The sequence below is a fragment of the Nerophis ophidion genome, linkage group LG22 (genome assembly GCF_033978795.1).
Source record: "Nerophis ophidion isolate RoL-2023_Sa linkage group LG22, RoL_Noph_v1.0, whole genome shotgun sequence".
Classification (NCBI taxonomy): domain Eukaryota; kingdom Metazoa; phylum Chordata; class Actinopteri; order Syngnathiformes; family Syngnathidae; genus Nerophis; species Nerophis ophidion.
This window is the reverse complement of record NC_084632.1, coordinates 14,014,178-14,035,221: the sequence shown is the minus strand read 5'-3', so window position 1 is coordinate 14,035,221 and position 21,044 is coordinate 14,014,178. Positions and strand designations below refer to the sequence as shown.

General features: G+C 36.5%; 1 protein-coding gene across 1 annotated transcript in view; it reads left to right on the top strand.

The window, feature by feature from the left end:
- The window catches only part of mfsd8l1 (major facilitator superfamily domain containing 8-like 1), a 46,440-nt gene extending 31,014 nt beyond the window's left edge, over positions 1-15,426 (top strand). Inside the window, exons 9-12 of the mRNA XM_061883299.1 lie at positions 4,064-4,186; positions 9,910-10,040; positions 10,183-10,277; positions 14,749-15,426. Of these exons, the coding sequence (XP_061739283.1) occupies positions 4,064-4,186; positions 9,910-10,040; positions 10,183-10,260 (332 nt within the window). The 3' untranslated portion in view covers positions 10,261-10,277; positions 14,749-15,426. The remainder of the gene's footprint in view (positions 1-4,063; positions 4,187-9,909; positions 10,041-10,182; positions 10,278-14,748) is intronic.
- The last annotated feature ends 5,618 nt before the right edge of the window (positions 15,427-21,044 follow it).

The following is a 21,044-nucleotide window of genomic DNA, read 5'->3' as shown; positions in this document are numbered from 1 at the left end:
AATGTCAAAATATTAGGTTAGTTTACACAGGCTTGAAGAATAAATGCATGAAATGACTTGAAATACCATACCGACTTACTGCATTGCTGGCAGTAAGTCGGACACGTTCCCAGTGAGGGTTGGACTCCGCCAAGGCTGTCCTTTGTGACCGATTCTGTTCGTAACTTTTATGGACAGAATTTCTAGGCGCAGCCAAGGCGTTGAGGGGATCCGGTCTGGTGGCCACGGGATTAGGTCTCTGCTTTTTGCAGATGATGTGGTCCTGATGGCTTCATCTGACCGGGATCTTCAGCTCTCACTGGATCAGTTTGCAGCCGAGTGTGAAGCGACCGGAATGAGAATCAGCACCTCCAAGTCCGAGTCCATGGTTCTCGCCCGGAAAAGGGTGGAGTGTCATCTCCGGGTTGGGTAGGAGACCCTGCCCCAAGTGGAGGAGTTCAAGTACCTAGGAGTCTTGTTCACGAGTGGGGGAAGAGTGGATCGTGAGATCGACAGGCGGATCGGTGCGGCGTCTTCAGTAATGCGGACGTTGTATCGATCCGTTGTGGTGAAGAAGGAGCTGAGCCGGAAGGCAAAGCTCTCAATTTACCGGTCGATCTACGTTCCCATCCTCACCTATGGTCATGAGCTTTGGGTCATGACCGAAAGGATAAGATCACGGGTACAAGCGGCTGAAATGAGTTTCCTCCGCCGGGTGGCGGGGCTCTCCCTTAGAGATAGGGTGAGAAGCTCTGCCATCCGGGAGGAACTCAAAGTAAAGCCGCTGCTCCTCCACATCGAGAGGAGCCAGATGAGGTGGTTCGGGCATCTGGTCAGGATGCCACCCGAACGCCTCCCTAGGGAGGTGTTTAGGGCACGTCCAGCTGGTAGGAGGCCACCGGGAAGACCCAGGACACGTTGGGAAGACTATGTCTCTCGGCTGGCCTGGGAACGCCTCGGGATCCCCCGGGAAGAGCTAGACGAAGTGGCTGGAGAGAGGGAAGTCTGGGTTTCCCTGCTTAGGCTGCTGCCCCCGCGACCCGACCTCGGATGAGCGGAGGATGATGGATGGATGGATGGACTTGAAATACCTTTTCTCTTCAACTTTTTCTCTTTTTGCCGAGGGTCAACTGCACTTAGGTATGTGACAGGCGATTTAGAAGCAGAGATTTTTTTCAGAATCTTAAAGAAACATTTTTATAACATCTGAGATGTTTTTTGTTGCGATCCGTGACTCGGATCTTCACATGTTGTTTATTTTTCCATCTGTGTTTTCATTCACCGTCTGACCCGTTTATTTCCTGTTTTGTCCGTCACTATGGTTACTCATTAGGTCACCTGCTACACTGGGTCCCGCACACCTGCTTCAGCTAATCACACTCTTTTATAAGCCAGCCTTTTCTGTTCAGTCTTCCTCGGATCCTAATTTGCCCACGCGCAACAGTGACGACTCTCGACCCTCGTCTTTGTATGTATATTCTCGCTAGCTTTTACACTAAGCCATTTGTTTATTCCAGCTAACATGCTGAGGAATTATTTTTGTGTTTTGTATGCCTTCGTGCCAGCTTAGTTGTTTACTTTTACTTCCTAGTTCTCATACTAGCGTTTTTGGTTTGCCATCTCTTTACACCAGTGTTTTTGTTCCTAGCCTTTTATTATTTAATAAATACCTTATATTTTACTTTTGCTGTGTTCTGCTTCGACGCATCCTCGGGAAAACAACTCCGGCATTACCATGCCGAAGAAGAGTCTTCACAGTAGGATCCGAGATTGACTGAACAGAAAAGGCGAGCTTAAATAAGGAAGTAATCAACAGTGACAGGTGTGCAGGGACCGTGATTAGCAGGTGGAACTTAATGAGTGACCATGGAAACGAACAAAATAGGAACTAAGCATGTCAAACCGCAGAGTGATATAAAAATGGAACAAAAACAACAATATGGTGATGATCCGGCCATCGGATCACAACATTTGTGAAACTTATCATGGCCAATAGTGTGTAAATAATAAACTATGTAGAGCACGGGTGCTCACACTTTTTCTGCAGGCGAGCTACTTTTCAATTGACCAAGTCGAGGAGATCTACCTCATTCCTATTTTTGATTTATATTTATTTATTTATGAAAGAGACATTTTTGTTAACAAGTTAATGGTGTTTAATGATAATGCAAACATGTATAACACATATTAATTCCTTTCTTTCATGAAGACAAGAATATAAGTTGGTGTATTTGATTCTAATGACTTGCATTAGTTGAAATCAGACAGTGGTGCTGATAACGTCTGCATTTTCAAATGGAGGAGAAAAAAAGTCCTCCTTTCTTTCCAATAACAAATGAAAGTGGTTGGATTTGGCATCTCATTTGTCCAACTTGCATAATTGTTTTTAAACACTTTGTTATGAGAGTAGCATATGTGTGTGTGTGTGTGGCCCTTTTAATGTGTTGACAGCAGGTGAGTGATGTCAGTGAGTGTGTGGGCGAGCGAGGAGAGAGAGCGGTCGCTGAGGGCGGGGGAGAAATACATTGGCATCAAACTCCGTAGCTTGCTAGCTTGTGCACGCTAGCTTTCTGAGACTCTTATTTTGTTAGCACAGGCAGGATGAAGCAGGACTTTTATGGTGAAGACAGGAACTGTGCTGTCGGTCTTTAGAGTTTTGACAGCAGGTACAGCCCAAGAGTCTGTTGAAATAAATTGTTTCTCTCCGTCCGTCCTGTCAGTGATTTTTTTCTTAATAATGATCTCGCAGCAGCCAGCGTCATCTCACAAGATCCTCGGGTGCCGAGAATGTCAAACAACTGACGAAAGTGAAGTCTTGGTGAAGATTGATGATTGCTCATTTTTATGTCTATTTTTTAATGCCTGGCTTGCGATCGACTGACACACTTTCCGCGATCGACCGGTAGCTCGCGATCAACGTAAGGCCCACCCCTGATGTAGAGTATATTCATTTATACAATGTATTAAAATGTGTTTTTATATTAAAAAAACTCTTATTTTTAAGGTGTGTTGGCATTTATCTTGCGGTGTGCCACGGCCATTTACATGTAGGGGAAGCCCCGTATGATTTATCTAAAGCAGTGGTTCTCAACCTTTTTTCAGGGATGTACCCCCTGTGAACATTTTTTTTACTTCAAGTACCCCCTAATCAGAGCAAATCATTTTTGGTTCAAAAAAAGAGATCAAGAAGTAAAATACAGCACTATGTCATCAGTTTCTGATTTATTAAATTGTATAACAGTGCAAAATATTGCTCATTTGTAGTGGTCTTTATTTGGAAAAAAAGATAAAAATAACTAAAAACTTGTTGAAAAATAAACAAGTGATTCAATTACAAGTAAAGATTTCTATACATAGAAGTAATCATCAACTTAAATTGCCCTTTTTGGGGATTGTAATAGAGATCCATCTGGATTCATGAACTTAATTCTAAACATTTCTTAACAAAAATGAAATCTTTAACATCAATATTTATGGAACATGTCCACAAAAAAATCTAGTTGTCAGCACTGAATATTGCATTGTTGCATTTCTTTTCACAGTCTATAAACTTAAATTCATATTTTGTTGAAGTATTATTCAATAAATGTATTTATAAAGGATTTTTGAATTGTTGCTGTTTTTCGAATATTTAAAAAAAAATCTCACGTACCCCTTGGCATACCTTCAAGTACCCCCATTTGAGAACCACTGATCTAAAGTAATAATTCTCAAACTGTGGTACGTGGGTTCGATCTAGTGGTACGCCAAAGAAGTCTGTAAATATGTACTGTAAATGGATCACCGTTGATGTTGCTGCATTGTGTGTTATGTTACAGTGGCCAATAATATTAAATATGCCTGTTAAATAAAAAATCTGCCTTGTTTTTAATGAATATTTAGGCCTACTACGCTCATGTATTTTAATGTTGGTCATTAAGGTGGTACTTGGAGAGTCAAGTGTTTTCTGAAGTGGTACTTTGTGGAAAAAGTTCTTCACAAACCACCATGACAATTCCTGATCTGAAATACACACTAACATTAGTAAAACTCCTCTTTAAAATGTATCTTTCATATAAACCTACGGGATTGTGTCTTTGTGTAGGTGGTTTCTCCTGGCAGCTGACGGAGTTTGTCATCGGCGTATTCCTGCAGGTTCTGGGTCTGCCATTTGTAGCGGTTGCCCAGGTTTCTCTCTTTTCCAAAATTACTTCTGAGAAAACGCAAGGTGAGTAACAAAAAGAGACTCATTTTTTTCAAAATGTGAAATGCAAGAAGCAAATTCAGCACACATTTTGACTCAAATCTGATGTCCAGTCACGCATTTTTTTTGCCTTTCGTCAGTATAAATCTTGAGTTAAATCTGTGAAACTTGGATTATTTTTCTGTGTCAAAGCACCAGCGTACAGTACACCAGCTCGCTCCTGACCCTACTATTACGCTCGACTTCCCAAACTATCTCACAAATGTATATATTCTGTTCAGACTACATCCGCAAAAGCCATCTTTGACTTCAGATGAACATTTACAATGACTGTCGTAACGAGTGATGTCTCGATACAACATTTTCACTTCCAATATGATACAGATATTGGAGCCTTGAGTATTGGCAGATAACAATATTCAACCTATACGAGATCCGCACAAACCATATTTTCTTATATTATTGTGTAGTATAGATGTAACGAAAAACTGTATTTATTAGTGATAAACGTCTTAAAACGTCTGTCAGTTCGTATTATCATTTTAAATTAAAATTTTCGAGAAACAGTGATCGATAACTGCACTTTGATAAATTCATAGACTGACTGGCGCTAGCTCCCTAGCTGAAATGCTAACATAAAAAGAAGAGACATTAGCGTTTTTTCCCTATTAAGGAACGACATACCCCAGTCTAAAGGTTTATAAACACATTGCTGTCTGATTCAATTGTGCACATTGTATACTCCAAGGAATAGAAGACGGAATAATAAATAATATATTTTATTTTTGTAATTTTCACTTGATAAAACTAAAGTGCTACAGTACAAACCGATATTTAAAACTATATAAATCTTAGCCAGTAAAACAAATAAAATACAAAGACTAAAACACTATCAGTCAAGCAAAGACGAAACGAAACGTTCAAAAAAGTGGGTTTTCTAACTGTGTGTATTTTTTGTTATCAAAGAAATATTAGCTTGGTCAAAAGATTTCAGTGTGTGTGTATGAGTACTTTTTGACCACTATTAACAATAATGATAATGATAACCGGGATATTACATTTTTGTATCACTACATCCCTATTTTGTAGTGTTGAGTGTTAGGAAAGGCTTAATCACGGGAAATTACTCCGAGAACAATAGTAGGTATGAAAAACCCTAACATTATGACGGATGTATGCTATTACTGTAGAGTGGAGTAGTAGTTTTTTGTGGCACTGAGTGGTCACAATAATTTATTACATTAGGGTCATCAAACAGTAAATTGAACGATGTGGACACATTTGTTACTGGATAATTTCTAATACTAAGTGTCTAAGGCAGAATTGTATGTGGAAGTAATATGACACTATTTATTTGATACTTGTTTATATTGAAAAATATAATGTTTTACGCTGCAATATAGTTCAATTAAAGACACATGTTTATGTGTGCTATTGTGTGCTTAGCTGTTGTGTAGCTGCTAGCTCCTTTGTTGCCTATAACCTAATATGTTTACTTTTTGTCACTAATTTACAAGAAAAGACCAAACTTGTCTGTTTATTGGAGAACATTTAGATGTTAACTGGCTGCCCAGCTTTGCACAAGAGCTTATTTTGGACATTTTAGATGCACCCCTAGTTTTTTATTTTGCAAATATCGGATCTAGACACCCCTAGTTGTCCCACATTGATTAGTTCCAACTGCAATATCAGTCCCCCCTGCATTCTCTTTAATGAATTTAATTGTGTTTATTTGATAGGGACAAATGTTTCATGAGCACATGTTACGTACTACAACATTTTAGCCAGAGCTAATTCTACATTGTCCATCCCAAGTTGGGCATTTATTAACAATAAAACAGTAAAGTTAAAAACCGTAACAATCAATAACACAGTGAAGAAAACATAATACACTTAGATTAGTAATGTTCACATGGCTGACCTCTCATTAAGACGTCCTTAAGTTTGAAAAGTCAAGTTCGAAAGGCAAATTGTAATTGTTTGACTTTACAATAAGGAGCACAAGAGTTGGTTGGACACAATGTTCTGAAGTACCTTTAAAAGTACAGGCAGGATGCTTCTAAATTGATCGTTACATGCCTGGTCTGGTACTCCTGACTTTAAAATCGGCATGACTTTGAATGTACAGGTCGATCAAATTTGTGAGGGGTTTTGCAAATTGTTTTCTTTGTTGCTATGGAAAGTCTGCATCCGTTCGAAAAATATCTTTACTGGGACTTTGATCAGTCTGATTTTTAACTTTGAGCACTTCAACCTCATCAGTCTGCTGCAATGCAAAGGCTGTGTCCCATTTTCTATTAAATTCAGTGTTACATTGACTTACTGCCATTCGTGGAGAGCAAATTGAGGTTTTTGATTTTAACTGCTGCACTAACTCCTACACTGAGGAAACAAAAAAAACTATTAAACACTTGCTGACTTCTTTACTGTCTCTAATGTGAGCGTCATTATTTTAAGATCATACATTGTTGTTGTTTTGCCCAATCGTGTTATTATACTATTTTTTCCCCCACATTGTGAGAGGGCATTGTTGATATAATAACCTGCTTGTAGATTTCTTAACACACTGTATTGCCAAAAGTATTTAGCCACTTACCTTTGACTGACATTTGAACTTGAAGGGCCATCCCATTCATAACCAATACGGTTCAATATGATGTCGGTCCACCTTTTGCAGCTGTTACAGTTTCAACTCTTCTGGGAAGGCTGTCCACAATGTTGCGGAGTGTGTTTATAGAAATGTTCGACCATTATTCCAAAAGCGCCTTAGTGAGGTCACACACTGATGTTGGTCGAGAAGGCCTGGCTCTCAGTCTACGTTATAATTAATCTCAAAGGTGTTCTATTGGGTTCAGGTCAGGACTCTGTGCAGGCCAGTCAAGTCAAACCACACCAGACTCTGTCATCCATGTCTTTATGGACCTTGCTTTGTGTACTGGTGCACAGTCATGTTGGAAAAGGAAAGGGCCAGTTCCAAACTGTTCCCCGCTGACCCCTCTGTCAGTTTATATGGCCTACCACTTGGTGGCTGAGTTGCTGTTGTTCCCAAACTCTTCCACTTTCTTATAATAAAGCCGATAGTTGACTTTGGAATATCATTTTTTTTTCCATCCATTTTCTACCGCTTATTCCCTTTGGGGTCGCGGACGGCGCTGGCGCCTATCGCAGCTACAATCGCGTGGAAGGTGGGGTACACCCTGGACAAGTCACCACCTCATCGCAGGGCCAACACAGATAGACAACATTCACACTCATATTCACACACTAGGGCCAATTTAGTGTTGCCAATCAACCCATCCCCAGGTGCATGTCTTTGGAAGTGGGAGGGAGCCGGAGTACCCGGAGGGAACCCACGCATTCACAGGGAGGACAAGCAAACTTCACACAGGAAAGATCCCAAGCTCGGGATTGAACCCCAGATTACTCAGGACTTTCGTATTGTGAGGCAGACGCACTAACCCCTCTGCCACCGTGAACGCCGACTTTAGAATATTTAGAAGTAAATTTCGCGACTGGATTTGTTGCACAGGTGGCATTCTATGACATTTCCACGCTGGAAATCACTGAGCTCCTGTGAGTGGCCCATTCTTTCATAAATGTTTGTAAAAACAGTCTCCGTGCCAAAGTGCTTGATTGTATACACCTGTGGCCGGGCCAAGTGATTAGAACACCTGATTCTCATCATTTGGATGACTGGCCAAATACTTTTGGCAATATAGTGTATTTTAGTAACTGGATTTCTTAGGCTTTTAAACAAATTTGTATCATTGCTTAGTTCACCGTTAAGGGATTTTTTTCTGAGCCAAATCTATTTTAACAATAATTTTCTAAAAACAGGGTAAGATTTGACTTCTCTCGCACTTGTGTTTTTGAAGATACATCTTATTTATTATTCCATTACACCAAATATGTGCATAATTTTTGTCCATGACATTGTTCCAGTCAAAGTTCACCAATGTCCTTGTCCAGAAAAGGTGTGTCACGCTTTAAAATGGTCACTATGTTTAACCTATTCTTGTTTTACCATCCCTCGCTCGCAACAATGTTGCATGCTAAATACAAAAGCAGAGTCTGACCCAGGTGGAGGTGCGGTGCTCATTAAATGTTTTTAAGGCTGGCAGGTCTGCGCCTTAAAATCATTGCATGCTTCACTAAATTGTACTTTGCATTTTTTTTAGATAGCAGAATAGGGGGAGCTCATGCAGTCATGCAGTCCCTGTACCAGACGAACAGTTGAATTAATTGATTGATTGAAACTTTTATCAGTAGATTTTACAGTACAGTACATATTCTGTACAATTGACCACTAAACAGTAACACCTGAATAAGTTTTTCAACTTCTTTTAGTCGGGGTCCATGTTAGTCAATTCATGGTACAAATATATACTATCAGCATAATACAGTCATCACACAAGTTAAAGGCCTACTGAAACCCACTACTACTGACCACGCAGTCTGATAGTTTATATATCAATGATGAAATATTAACATTGCAACACATGCCAATACGGCCTTTTTAGTTTACTAAATTGCAATTTTAAATTTCCCTCAAGTTTCTTGTTGAAAACGTGGCGAAATGATGACGCGTACGCGTGACGTCACGGACTGTAAGGAAATATTAGCGCTGCCCCACTAGCGGCTAAAAGTCGTCTGCTTTAACGGCATAATTACACAGTATTTTGGACATCTGTGTTGCTGAATCTTTCGCAATTTGTTCATTTAATAATGGAGACTCTAAAGAACAATGCTGTTGGTGGAAAGCGGTGAATTGCAGCTGTTTTAGGATTGCAGTTTGTTGTCAAGCTTTAACACAGAGCGGTCAAGCGAACATGTTTTCTCTACGTCAACCAGTATGTTTTTGGATGGGGAAATTGTGATGTATATCTTACCGGAGACATCAATGGATTATTCGTCATCCTACAGCAGCTGTCATATCAAAAAAGGCAGCTGCGAGCTTGACTCCTCGGCTTCTCTCTGAGACACTGCGTGTTCACCGCAGCCATCCGACCTCAAGGTATGCCTTAACAATCTTTAAAATCTCACTAAAACACTATTAAAACAATAAGCAGATAAGGGATCTTCCAGAATTATCCTAGTAAATGTGTCTAATTACATCTGAAACGCTTACACTACCGCCGCCCGGAGCCGTCGCTTTTTTTTTTTTTTTTCTCTAGTCCTTCACTAATAATATCCTAATTCTTGAATCTTTCGTCCTCACTCAAATTAATGGGGAAATTGTCGCTTTCTCGGTCCGAATTGCTCTTACTGCTGCTGGCTCCCATTATAAACAATGTGAATATGTGTGGAGCCCTGCAACTCGTGACGTCACCCGCACATACTTCCGGTAAAGGCAAGGCTTTTTTATTAGCGACCAAAAGTCGCAAACTTTATCATCGATGTTCTCTACTAAATCCTTTCAGCAAAAATATGGCAATATCGCGAAATGATCAAGTATGACACATAGAATGGACCTGCTATTCCCGTTTAAATGAGAAAATCTCATTTCAGTAGGCCTTTAATCATCAGAGTGTATATATTGAATTATTTACATTATTTACAACAAACTTATATTTGTGTGCAGTTTCTGTATTTGTTCTTAATTCAAAATTACTTATACTACTCACATTAAAAGTCAGGGTCGCTTTACATGTTGATAATATTGTAGTTTTGTTGTGTTTGCGCTCCCCACGCCTTAAGCACAGAAACACACTAATTAGCGTTAAGCCGATGTGTGGTTGCCCTTGCAGGTTTCAGTCAGGGCGTGCGTCGCTCAGTCGGAGGTCTCGCGACCATTCTGGGCCCGCTGTGGGCTGGTGGCCTCACTGACAACATGTATATCATGATGGGGGTGATGATGGCGCTGCTGGCATTACTAACGGTGAGCAACAAACATTGTTAGGGAAGTAAAAGAAGACATTGGAATCTGCCTCCCTCCAGATCCCACATATAGGGAAATAAACACGGTTCAGCCAATAGATGGAAAATAATTCAACATTATGTGATGTCATTTATCCCTCCAGATGATGCTGGCCTTCTCCTACAAGCAGCTGGTGGAACCATCCCGAGAGGAGGAAGCAGAAAGCAGAGTCAGCTGTTAATTCAGTCGATTGTGAAGGTTAGTTGCAAACAGAAGTAATTAAACAGAAAAAAATAATTTACCTCTTGTGTATTGCTATAGAGCAGGGGTGTCAAACGTACGGCCCGAGGGCCGGATCAGGCCCGTGAACAGGTTTTATCCGGCCCGCGGGATGAGTTTGCTAATTATAAAAAAAAAATTTGAATGAAAGAAACAGCTATTCTAAATGTGTCCACTGGATGTTGCAGTAGCAAGTCTTTGTATCTTTATAGATGAAGCTACATGTATACAAACTAAACCACATTATGTACATCAGTGGAGGAAAATGATCAAACTACATAAATAACATAGTGTAATTTGATTTTGCCAAAACATTTTTATCTTGATAGATTGAAAATTGACACCAATGAGTTGACTGATGAACATTATCACATCATTTTATTTAGAAAATGTAAATAACGACAAATGAAGTATAAATACTATTAACCAGAACAGGTAATTGTAAAAAAAACAAAAACATCAACATTATGATTTGTACAATTTTAGAATGTGGCTTGTACTATTTTTTAAACAAACAAAACAATCTAAAGTTGTCTTTATTTTGAAGTTATCGTGCCATAATTTTACCAGTCCGGCCCACTTGGGAGTAGATTTTTCTCCATGTGGCCCCCCTATCTAAAATAAGTTTGACACCCCTGCTATAGAGGGTCACAATTAAATACATCTTTAAATAATGAGGTTAATTTATAATATGAATTAAATACATAAATGTTATTTAATGTGTCAATTTATTTAATGTAAAATAATTTTTAATTATTTTAATATCAAATTATGTAATTTTGTTAATTATTGATTTTCTTTAATGATGACATTTTAAGATTTGATAAGTAATTTCATTATTTATGATTTATTTATTTAAATCTTGAAATGTTTTAATAAAATTGTGAAATAAATAATTAGCTATACCGTAACATAAAAAATGACAAAATTAATGACACGTTTACGTGCAGTTGTAATTGGTGACACGTACAGTGCCCTCCAAAAGTATTGGAACAGTGAGGTGAATTTCTTTTTTTGTTGTAGACTGAAAACATTTGGGTTTGACATCAAAATATGAGACAAGAGGTCAACATTTCAGCTTTTATTTCCAGTTATTTACTTCTGGATCTGATACACAACTTATTAGATAGCATTATGTGTAATGGAACAAAACATTTTTAGGTGAGCAAAAATTATTGGAACATATAAACATAAAATAGATTAAAGTGAACAACATTTAATATGTAGTTGCAAATATTGTGTTCTCAATAACTGCATCAAGCCTGTGACTCATTGACATCACCAAACTTTTGCAATCTTCTTTTTTGATGCTTTTCCAGGCTTTCACCGCAGCCTCTTTCAGTTGTTGTTTGTTTTGGGGGGGGGGGGGGGGTCACTCCCTTCAGTCAGCAGGTAAAATGCATGCTCTATTGGGTTTAAGTCTGGAGACTGATTTAGCCAGTCTAAAACCTTCCACTTCCTGCCCCTGATGAACTCCTTTGTTGTTTTGGCCTGTTTTCTTGCTGCATGATGAAGGATCTCCCAATCAGTTTAGTTGCATTTTTCTTTAAATTTGCAGACAAAATGTTTCTGTAGACTTCTGAGTTCATTTTGCTGCTGCCATGATGTGTTACATCATTAACGAAGATGAAAGAGCCCGTCCCAGAAGAAGCCAATGCAAGCCCAAGCCATGGCATTATGTTACACGGATGAGGTTGTACAGTGGGGCAAAAAAGTATTTAGTCAGCCACCGATTGTGCAAGTTCTCCCACTTAAAATGATGACAGAGGTCTGTAATTTTCATCATAGGTACACTTCAACTGTGAGAGACAGAATGTGGAAAAAAAAATCCAGGAATTTACATTGTAGGAATTTTAAAGAATTTATTTGTAAATTATGGTGGAAAATAAGTATTTGGTCAACCATTCAAAGCTCTCACTGATGGAAGGAGGTTTTGGCTCAAAATCTCACGATACTTGGCCCCATTCATTCTTTCCTTAACACGGATCAATCGTCATGTCCCCTTAGCAGAAAAACAGCCCCAAAGCATGATGTTTCCGCCCTAATGCTTCACAGTAGGTATGGTGTTCTTGGGATGCAACTCAGTATTCTTCTTCCTCCAAACACGACGAGTTGAGTTTATACCAAAAAGCTCTATTTTGGTTTCATCTGACCACATGACATTCTCCCAATCCTCTGCTGTATCATCCATGTATCCATTTTGGTATAAACTCAACTCGTCGTGTTTGGAGGAAGAAGTTGCATCCCAAGAACACCATACCTACTGTGAAGCATGGGGGTGGAAACATCATGATTTGGGGCTGTTTTTCTGCTAAGGGGACAGGACGATTGATCCGTGTTAAGGAAAGAATGAATGGGGCCATGTATCGTGAGATTTTGAGCCAAAACCTCCTTCCACCAGTGAGGGCTTTGAATGGTTGACCAAATACTTATTTTCCACCACAATTTACAAATAAATTATTTAAAATTCCTACAAAGTAAATTCCTGGATTTTTTTTCACATTCTGTCTCTCACAGTTGAAGTGTACCTATGATGAAAATTACAGACCTCTGTCATCATTTTAAGTGGGAGAACTTGCACAATCGGTGGCTGACTAAATACTTTTTTGCCCCACTGTATGTTTCTGATAATGAGTAGATCCTTTTTTTCTCCAAACTTTTGCCTTTTTATCGCTTTGGAAGAAGTTAATCTGTATCTCATCAGTCCATAAAACTTTTTCTCAGAATTTTTGAGGCTCATCTCTGTACCTTTTGGCAAATTCCAGCCTGACCTTCCTATTCTTCTTGCTAATGAGTGGTTTGCATCTTCTGGTGTAGCCTCTGTACTTCTGTTCATGAAGTCTTCTGCCAACAGTAGATAGTGATACCTTTACTCCTGCCCTCTGGAGGTTGTTGCTGATGTCACTTACAGTTCTTTATCGCTCTCACAATGTTTGTCATCAACTGCGGATGTTTTCCTTGGTCTACCTGTTCGATGTCTGTTGCTTAGTAAACCAATGGTTTCTTTCTTCTTCAGGACATTCCAAATGGTTGCACTGGCTACGGCCAATGTTTGTGCAATGGCTCTGATTGATTGTCCATCTTCTCTCAGATTCACAATTCACCATAGACAGCTCTCTGGTTTTCATGTTGGTTCTGTTGCGTTGGACCAGGCTTTCCTCTGCTGGGAATTTAAACTGCCGGTCTCTCCCAAGTTCTTTCGATGACACATAAGCTGATTCTCAATGAATCCCAGACAATGAGTAGCTTATCTTGATATTTTATTACCAAAGCTTTGGGAGACCAATCTAAATACAACAACCTTTCAATTTGATTGCCCAAATTGATCTAACTCTCAAACGGGAAGACACTACTTCTTAAATCCTCAACCAGCTCCCACCCTCCCTAGATGGGACATACAGGTCCTTTGTTCAAGAAAAGATAAGATATTTAGGGAGTACTCCAACTTCCTACATTCCAAAGCTTCAAGGCTAACACACAGTTTACTTGCGGGCAAAGAGAAAGAGAACAAATGGAAGAATACCAGCTGTTTTAAAATATGACTATGAATATAAAGAAATAACTCTAAAATATGGATATATGTAGATATCTATCTCCGTCAGTTCCAACTCTAAATATAGTTTGCACAGGCAAAACCTATCCTACCCAATCTGAAACTGAGTTCAGACATTCAGTGCTATTTATTGTTTGATTAATGACGTCCATTGGGAAGACCCCTGGGCAACAAAACACACCTGTCAGTCACATGTTCCAATACGTTTGCTCGCATGAAAAATGGGTAGGTTCAAACAAAAGGTGCTATCTTCTAAGTTGTGTATCACAGTGGTCCCCAACCACCGGGCCGTGGCTCGATTGGTACCAGGCTGCAGAATTTTTTTGATCAATCTTTTTATTTCTATTTTTTTGATTTTCATTAAATCAACATAAAAAACACAAGATAGACTTACAATTAGTGCACCAACCCAAACAAACTCCCTTTTTCATGACAAACAAAAAAATTAAAAATTAAAATATAAAGAAGAATCCCCACCCTGCCGAGCCGTGGGACAAATTATCAAACGTTGACCGGTCCGCAGCTACAAAAAGGTTGGGGACCACTGGTGTATCAGATCCAGATGTAAATACCTGGAAATAAAAGCTGAAATGCCGATCTCTTGTCCCATTTTAATTTGTTGATGTCAAACCCAAATGGTTTCAGTCTACAACAAAAATAAACAAATTGGACTCACTATTCAAATACTTTTGGAGGACACTGTATAAGTAATTATTTAAAGATGTATTTATTTATAAAATGTGGTCCCCATATATTGCACTTGCCAACACAATTGCAAAATGTATTTTTTATTTAAATGAAGTGAGTTTCCCCCCTTAGACTTTAGCAAGCAGTGCAGAATGTAAATATGTTTTTTATCTAATCGCTCCTAAAGGCTTCTATAATGTGTTTTCAAAGCTTTGCACACAAACGAAGATCGGAGGACTGTTTGGTGAATATGTTTATTTCCCATGGAAATATGGACTCCAACTGACATATTTGTCCAATTGTAGTATGGTAATTATTTTCATTGTTTTTGTTAATTTATGCACATTAGTTACCAACAAAATACCACACATTTTTAATGTGTGCCTCAACACTTAATATTTAACAGTTTGAACTAAAGGTTAAAACCTCATTTATATTTGATATACGTTGTTTTTATATTTAGATTATTAAGCGTGTCTTTGCTTGAAACTAAGCGCAGCAAAAAAATGAGTCAGATTTGTTTTTAACATGTATTACTTATATTGAACACTAGGGGGCACACTTGGACTTCTAAAGTAGACAGCAGTTGAACTTTTCTTCCATGTCAGCAAAGTAAGGTCAGATTTTTGTGTGGGAAACTGTTTTTGTTTTTAAATATTATATGCAGCAATTTACCAATGTTACTCTTTTGGTAGGATTTCCACAAAACCAAAAAATCTGTACAGAAATTGTATTTTTGTCTTTTTTTTTTACCCCAAACATTCACTGTCTATAAATAGTTGATTCCAATGCTTTTACTAATTTTTATTTGCTAACCATTTGCTCTCAATGTTCTTTTTGTTGAAAATGTATTGTTATAAGTTATTAAACTATGTATGTCAAACATCACTGAATTGCAGACTATAGCTCATCATTCTTTTAATTGTGTTTCTCATCTATTTAAGTAATTGTATTATTACTATGATGCATATGAAATTATATTGCATTATAATATTTTAACAATATATTTAGTTTGTTTTTACTTTGCATGAAAAAATGACCCTTACATATGTTCACTGCTTACCCTTAATAATCGAACATAGTAATTAATTAAATATGTCTATATATTATACACAAAATGATTATATGTTATTTAGAAATTCCATTAATTACAGTAGTAAAATAAGGTTTTAGTAAATAAAACATTTGAACAAAATTTAAGTAATTCTAGTTTGGATTTTTTTTTTTAATCAAAAAATATTTGAACATCCTATTAAAGCCATCATTGATTTAATTCTTCTTCCTTATAAAAAAATCTGTTCGGAAAAAAAATACTTATGAAAAAAACCACTAATGTGTATCATGTAATATTTATTTGAGTATGGTAATTAGTTGTTTGTCATTTTGATTTTACAATAAATATTATGTACTATCCTAATGTTATGTAATTTACTAGTAATTATTTGACTATGTCTATACATTATAAAACACACAAATGAATATTTAGAAATATATTTTAACATACTTGTGAATTAAGGTAGTTATTAAAGGTATAGTTACAAATTAAAACTAATAACATTTAAGCGTCCTTTGTTTGGAATTTATTTTTTATCAAACAATATATTTCATTCTATTAATGTACATACTGTTAAATCCATCATTAAATTATTCATTTAAGAAGAATATTTTGAAAAACAATTTTTAATGAAAAAAAATCAAATGCATATAAAGTAATATTTATTTCAGTATTTCATTGTAATCAAAAGTTATTAATTTTGATTTCATAATATGTAATATCCTGTTGGTAAATAATATAGTATTTATTTGACTATTGCGATGGGTGTACCCTGCCTTCAGCCCGAGTGCAGCTGGGAAAGTCTCCAGCACCCCCGAAACCCCAAAAGGGACAGGCGGTAGAATATGGATGGATGGATGTCTATATACACAAATTATTAATTATTAATTTAGAAATTCTATTTAATACACTAATATATGCAGGGAGGTATTACAGATATTAGAAAATAAATTACTTTAACTATTAAAATGTACTTTTTAACCAACAAATATTTAATTCTATGAATTCTATGAATTAATTTGATTATTCTTTATTTCATAATTATATTCCGTTAAAATACAATTGAAGTAATGAAAAACATGTACTAACTATTTGTGTATTAAATTATAGGTAAATAGTATTCATTTTGATTTCATAATAAAGATGATATTATATCCAAAGTAAATTATTTAAACACTAATCAATGCAAAATAAAATATATGTTTTTGTGTGCCCTGATTTTTTATGAATAATAAGATGGTAGTAATATTTAAAAACACACACACTGCACATTATATAAAGTCAGTTCAAAACATTTGAGTACTCATAAAAGTAATACCAAAAATAAATTAACTAAATGGGGTTATCCTCTTTTAAAAATTACAGAAATGTTCCTTTTTTCCCCCAGGCAAAGACTGACGTGTATTTTTCTCTTTGTACCTAAAAAAATGAAGAAATACAATTACAAGCTTCTAACAAGTCTCATTTGTTAGAGCGGCTGAAGGCCCGCTGGGGGTCACTGTGTCTGAACTAGAAACGGGCGACAAGTTGAGGTTTCTCTTGCTCGTGACGACACGTCGCCTGCCTGACGACACGGTGGCGAGGGGGCGTGGCTTCATCTGTGAACTGCAGTTGAACCCGCTTTAATGTAGGGCGGCGTAGGCTCCCAAATGTTACGAAACAAGGCCAGATACAGAGATATTTTGAGCGTTTACCTCTTGTGTTTTTTTTCCCCCCTCTTAACGGGTCACACACCCCATCCCCCCCACAAACACACACCAATCACACTTGGCCTGCAGCGGCAATCTGACCGAACAGCGACCCCGCGTATCAGGGTCAGAGGTGTAAAACACATCGAGTGTCATATCAACAGTAGTCGGGGTATGTTCGGTTCCTTGTTTCCAGCCAATCACAGGAATACTTTGAGGCATATACGGCCCAGAACCGCCGATGATAACCGACACGTGAACTTTTGGTGAACTTGTTTTTCTTCTACACAGGGCAAAGAGGGCAGGTGGAGTTTAGTAGGGCTTAAGTATTTTATTGTTTTTATTTTTTCCCCGAGCTTCATCAGTGATTTGGCGCGGACGGAATTTGGATAATGCGCTGCCTCGTATCCACATTGATTAAAAGAAAGAGAAAAAAAACACCCTATAAATTTAATTTTTCTCCATTTTTTCCCCCGCACATGCAACTGATTGACCTTGCCTTTCTTAAGCCCCACTTTACATATGATTTGGTTTTCAATTAAAAAGTTTGCCATTTTGTGTAAAAAAAAAAAAAAAGGCAGATTGTGCCTGTGAATCATTCCACGGAATCCAGTCCCCGATGTAAGAATCCCTCGTATTTATGATTCAAAATAACCAGTGTGGGGCCAAAGAAAGTTGCAAGTGCCAGCACTTTAATGAGAAATATTGAAGTTCAATTCAGTTTATTTATTTCATTCATAAAAAAACCTCAAACAAAGGAAGAAAAATATAACAATCGACATAACATTAGAGCAGTGGTTCTCAAATGGGGGTACTTGAAGGTATGCCAAGGGGTAGGTGAGATTTAAAAAAAAAATATTGTAAAAAAATAGCAACAATTCAAAAATCCTTTGTAAATATATTTATTGAATAATACTTCAACAAAATATGAATGTAAGTTCATAAACTGTGGATTTTTTGCGGACATGTCCCATAAATATTGATGTTTTTGTGAAGAAATGTTTAGAATTAAGTTCATGAATCCAGATGGATCTCTTATTACAATCCCCAAAGAGGGCACTTTAAGTTGATGATTACTTCTATCGGTAGAAATTTTATTTATAATTGAATCACTTGTTTATTTTTCAACAAGTTTTTAGTTATTTTTATACATATTTTTTTCCAAATAGTTCAAGAAAGACCACTACAAATGAGCAATATTTTGCACTGTTATACAATTTGATAAATCAGAAACTGATGACATAGTGCTGTATTTTACTTTTTTTATCTCTTTTTTTTTTTCAACCAAAAATGCTTTGCTCTGATTAGGGGGTAGTTGAATTAAAAAAATGTTCACAGGGGGTACATCACTGAAAAAAGGTTGAGAACCACTCTGCATTAGAGTAAATTATGAATGAAAATGAGCAAAAAAGACGTTAACCACTATTTTCACAAATACAATTGACTACTACAAAGCCTTATTTTTGTTTTAAAACAAATAAACCGATAATGAAGATATAATTTTACTCAGGCATATATTTTCATCATCATGATTTTTACATTTTTTAATACAGAAAGTGTTTTACATTGTTTTATTCCACTATCAAGTTTGTTCCGTAAACTAACACCTCTGATTGAAATACTTATTTCCATTGTGATTGTTCACAATTTAGATTTATTAAACATCTCATTTCCTTTCTATGTATAATTACTTTCACTTTTTACAAACCTGGTTTAAATGTTGTTTGGTAAAATTGCTGCATGTGATTTTTTTTTTAAGGACATTATACTTGACCAATTCATGCAATTGTAATAGATTTAATTATTTGAATACTCTGTTTGTGGGTTCCCTGTATGAATTTCCAGTAATGATTCTTACGGCTCTCTTCTGCCAAATCTGAATTGAAGAAAGTGCCGTTGGCAAGGCCCTCACTTTCCCTTTCTTAGATTCTTTGAATATTCAAATCGCAATACTTATTTATTACCATTCTGAATCGAATAAACATTATCAATAATTGATTTTTCAAAAGAAAAGGCGCTTTTTTAACTAGTAATCTGCTAGGAAATGGTTTTATTATAATTTATATACCAAATTGTCAGGGTGCTCAAAAAAAAAAAAAGAAACACATCCAAATCGTGATTTTTATTTATTTGTATTCTAAATGAATGAGTGAACTAAGTTTATTTCGCAAACATTTTGTGTGACCAGTTTAACAGTACAGATTAGACATATTCAACAAGCATACACATTTACACACTAAAATAAAATAAAAGAATGACAGAAAAAGGAATAGGCTGAAGCCAAAGCTTATATTTGCCTAGCCTATACCTTCACTGAAAATTAGATTGCCTGGAACATCAATGTTAAAAAAAAAAAATCAATGGGATGAAATTAATTGTTACTATATTTTATAACCTTCAATTATTTCACCTTTCAAGGTTTTCTTAAACCTTAAAAAAGAACGACATGTCTTCAGCTCATCACTGAGCTTGTTCCACCATTTAACTCCTAAAACTGAAATACATTTATTTTATATTCGTTCTTACTTTACCTATTTCTAAAATCGATATCCCCTGTAAATTATAGTTTTCGCCCCTTAATTGAAATAACCTAAGAATACAAGCAGGAAGGCTGTTGTTCTTTACTAGAAACATCATTTCCATTGTTTTTAAAAACACTCTGAAAATTTCAACACATTAGAACTAATAAATAATGGATTGGTATGTTCATAGTAGCACGCTTTGTGTATTATTCTAATGACACTTTTTTGAAGTTTAATTATTGGGTAGATGTTTGTTTTATAAACATTTCCCCAAACTTCAACACATGTTGAAAATAATACATACTTTTTGAGAATCAATTTATAAAAGAAAATAATTATATTTAGCATTTTTTTTGAAGAATCACATTTTAAATTAAACATGTCAAACGACCATTATTGATATTATTACTATTATTATTATTATTGATACTGTTGCCCTTATCACCAGGGCAGCTGTGGCTACTGATGTAGCTTACCACCACCAGGTGTGAATGAATGATGGGTTCTTACTTCTCTGTGAGCGCTTCAAGTATCTAATAATAGAAAAGCGCGATATAAATCTAATCCATTATTATTATTATTATTATCCATTTTTGTAAATTTACATCTTAAGTAATGAAAAGATGGGATTGGCTTGGAAAAAAAAATTGTAAAGACATTTTTAAGGTTTGAAAAGGTTTTATTATAATTTATATATACCAAATAATATATTACGAGAATTGATCCCGAATTGAATTGTCACCACAATAATCTGTATCAAGTATTGTTGTTAGGTAGCATGTCTGAGGATTTTTGTGAAAAGGTATGTGATCTAGGAATGCCGATTAATGCCTTTTTTTTTAATGGTGATAAAAAGAAGAGCCGATATTTTATTTTTAGTCCCTGGCTGAACACAGGCACTGTGTCTCCATACACAGTGTGGAGCCGCTCCCCTTAGTTAACAATTATCACCTCCTGTAATGGAAAAATAAACTGTGTCTTTAGTATCATTTTCAGGTTCACTTGAGGACAAAGCTAAACATGTTACACAGGCATGCTAATGGCTAAGCTCGATCTAAACAACACAAGTAATAAATGTAAAAATGTTTAAGAAGTTTAGTTGAAAGTTAAACTGCTGTTAACGGGAAAGTAACAATTGATTAGCACCAGTGTCTGTTTCTGTGTCGCAATCAATCCATACCTTGAGTGATTAGATCGATATTGTTTTAATTTTAACAAAATATTTTTTTGTCATTTTTGTTA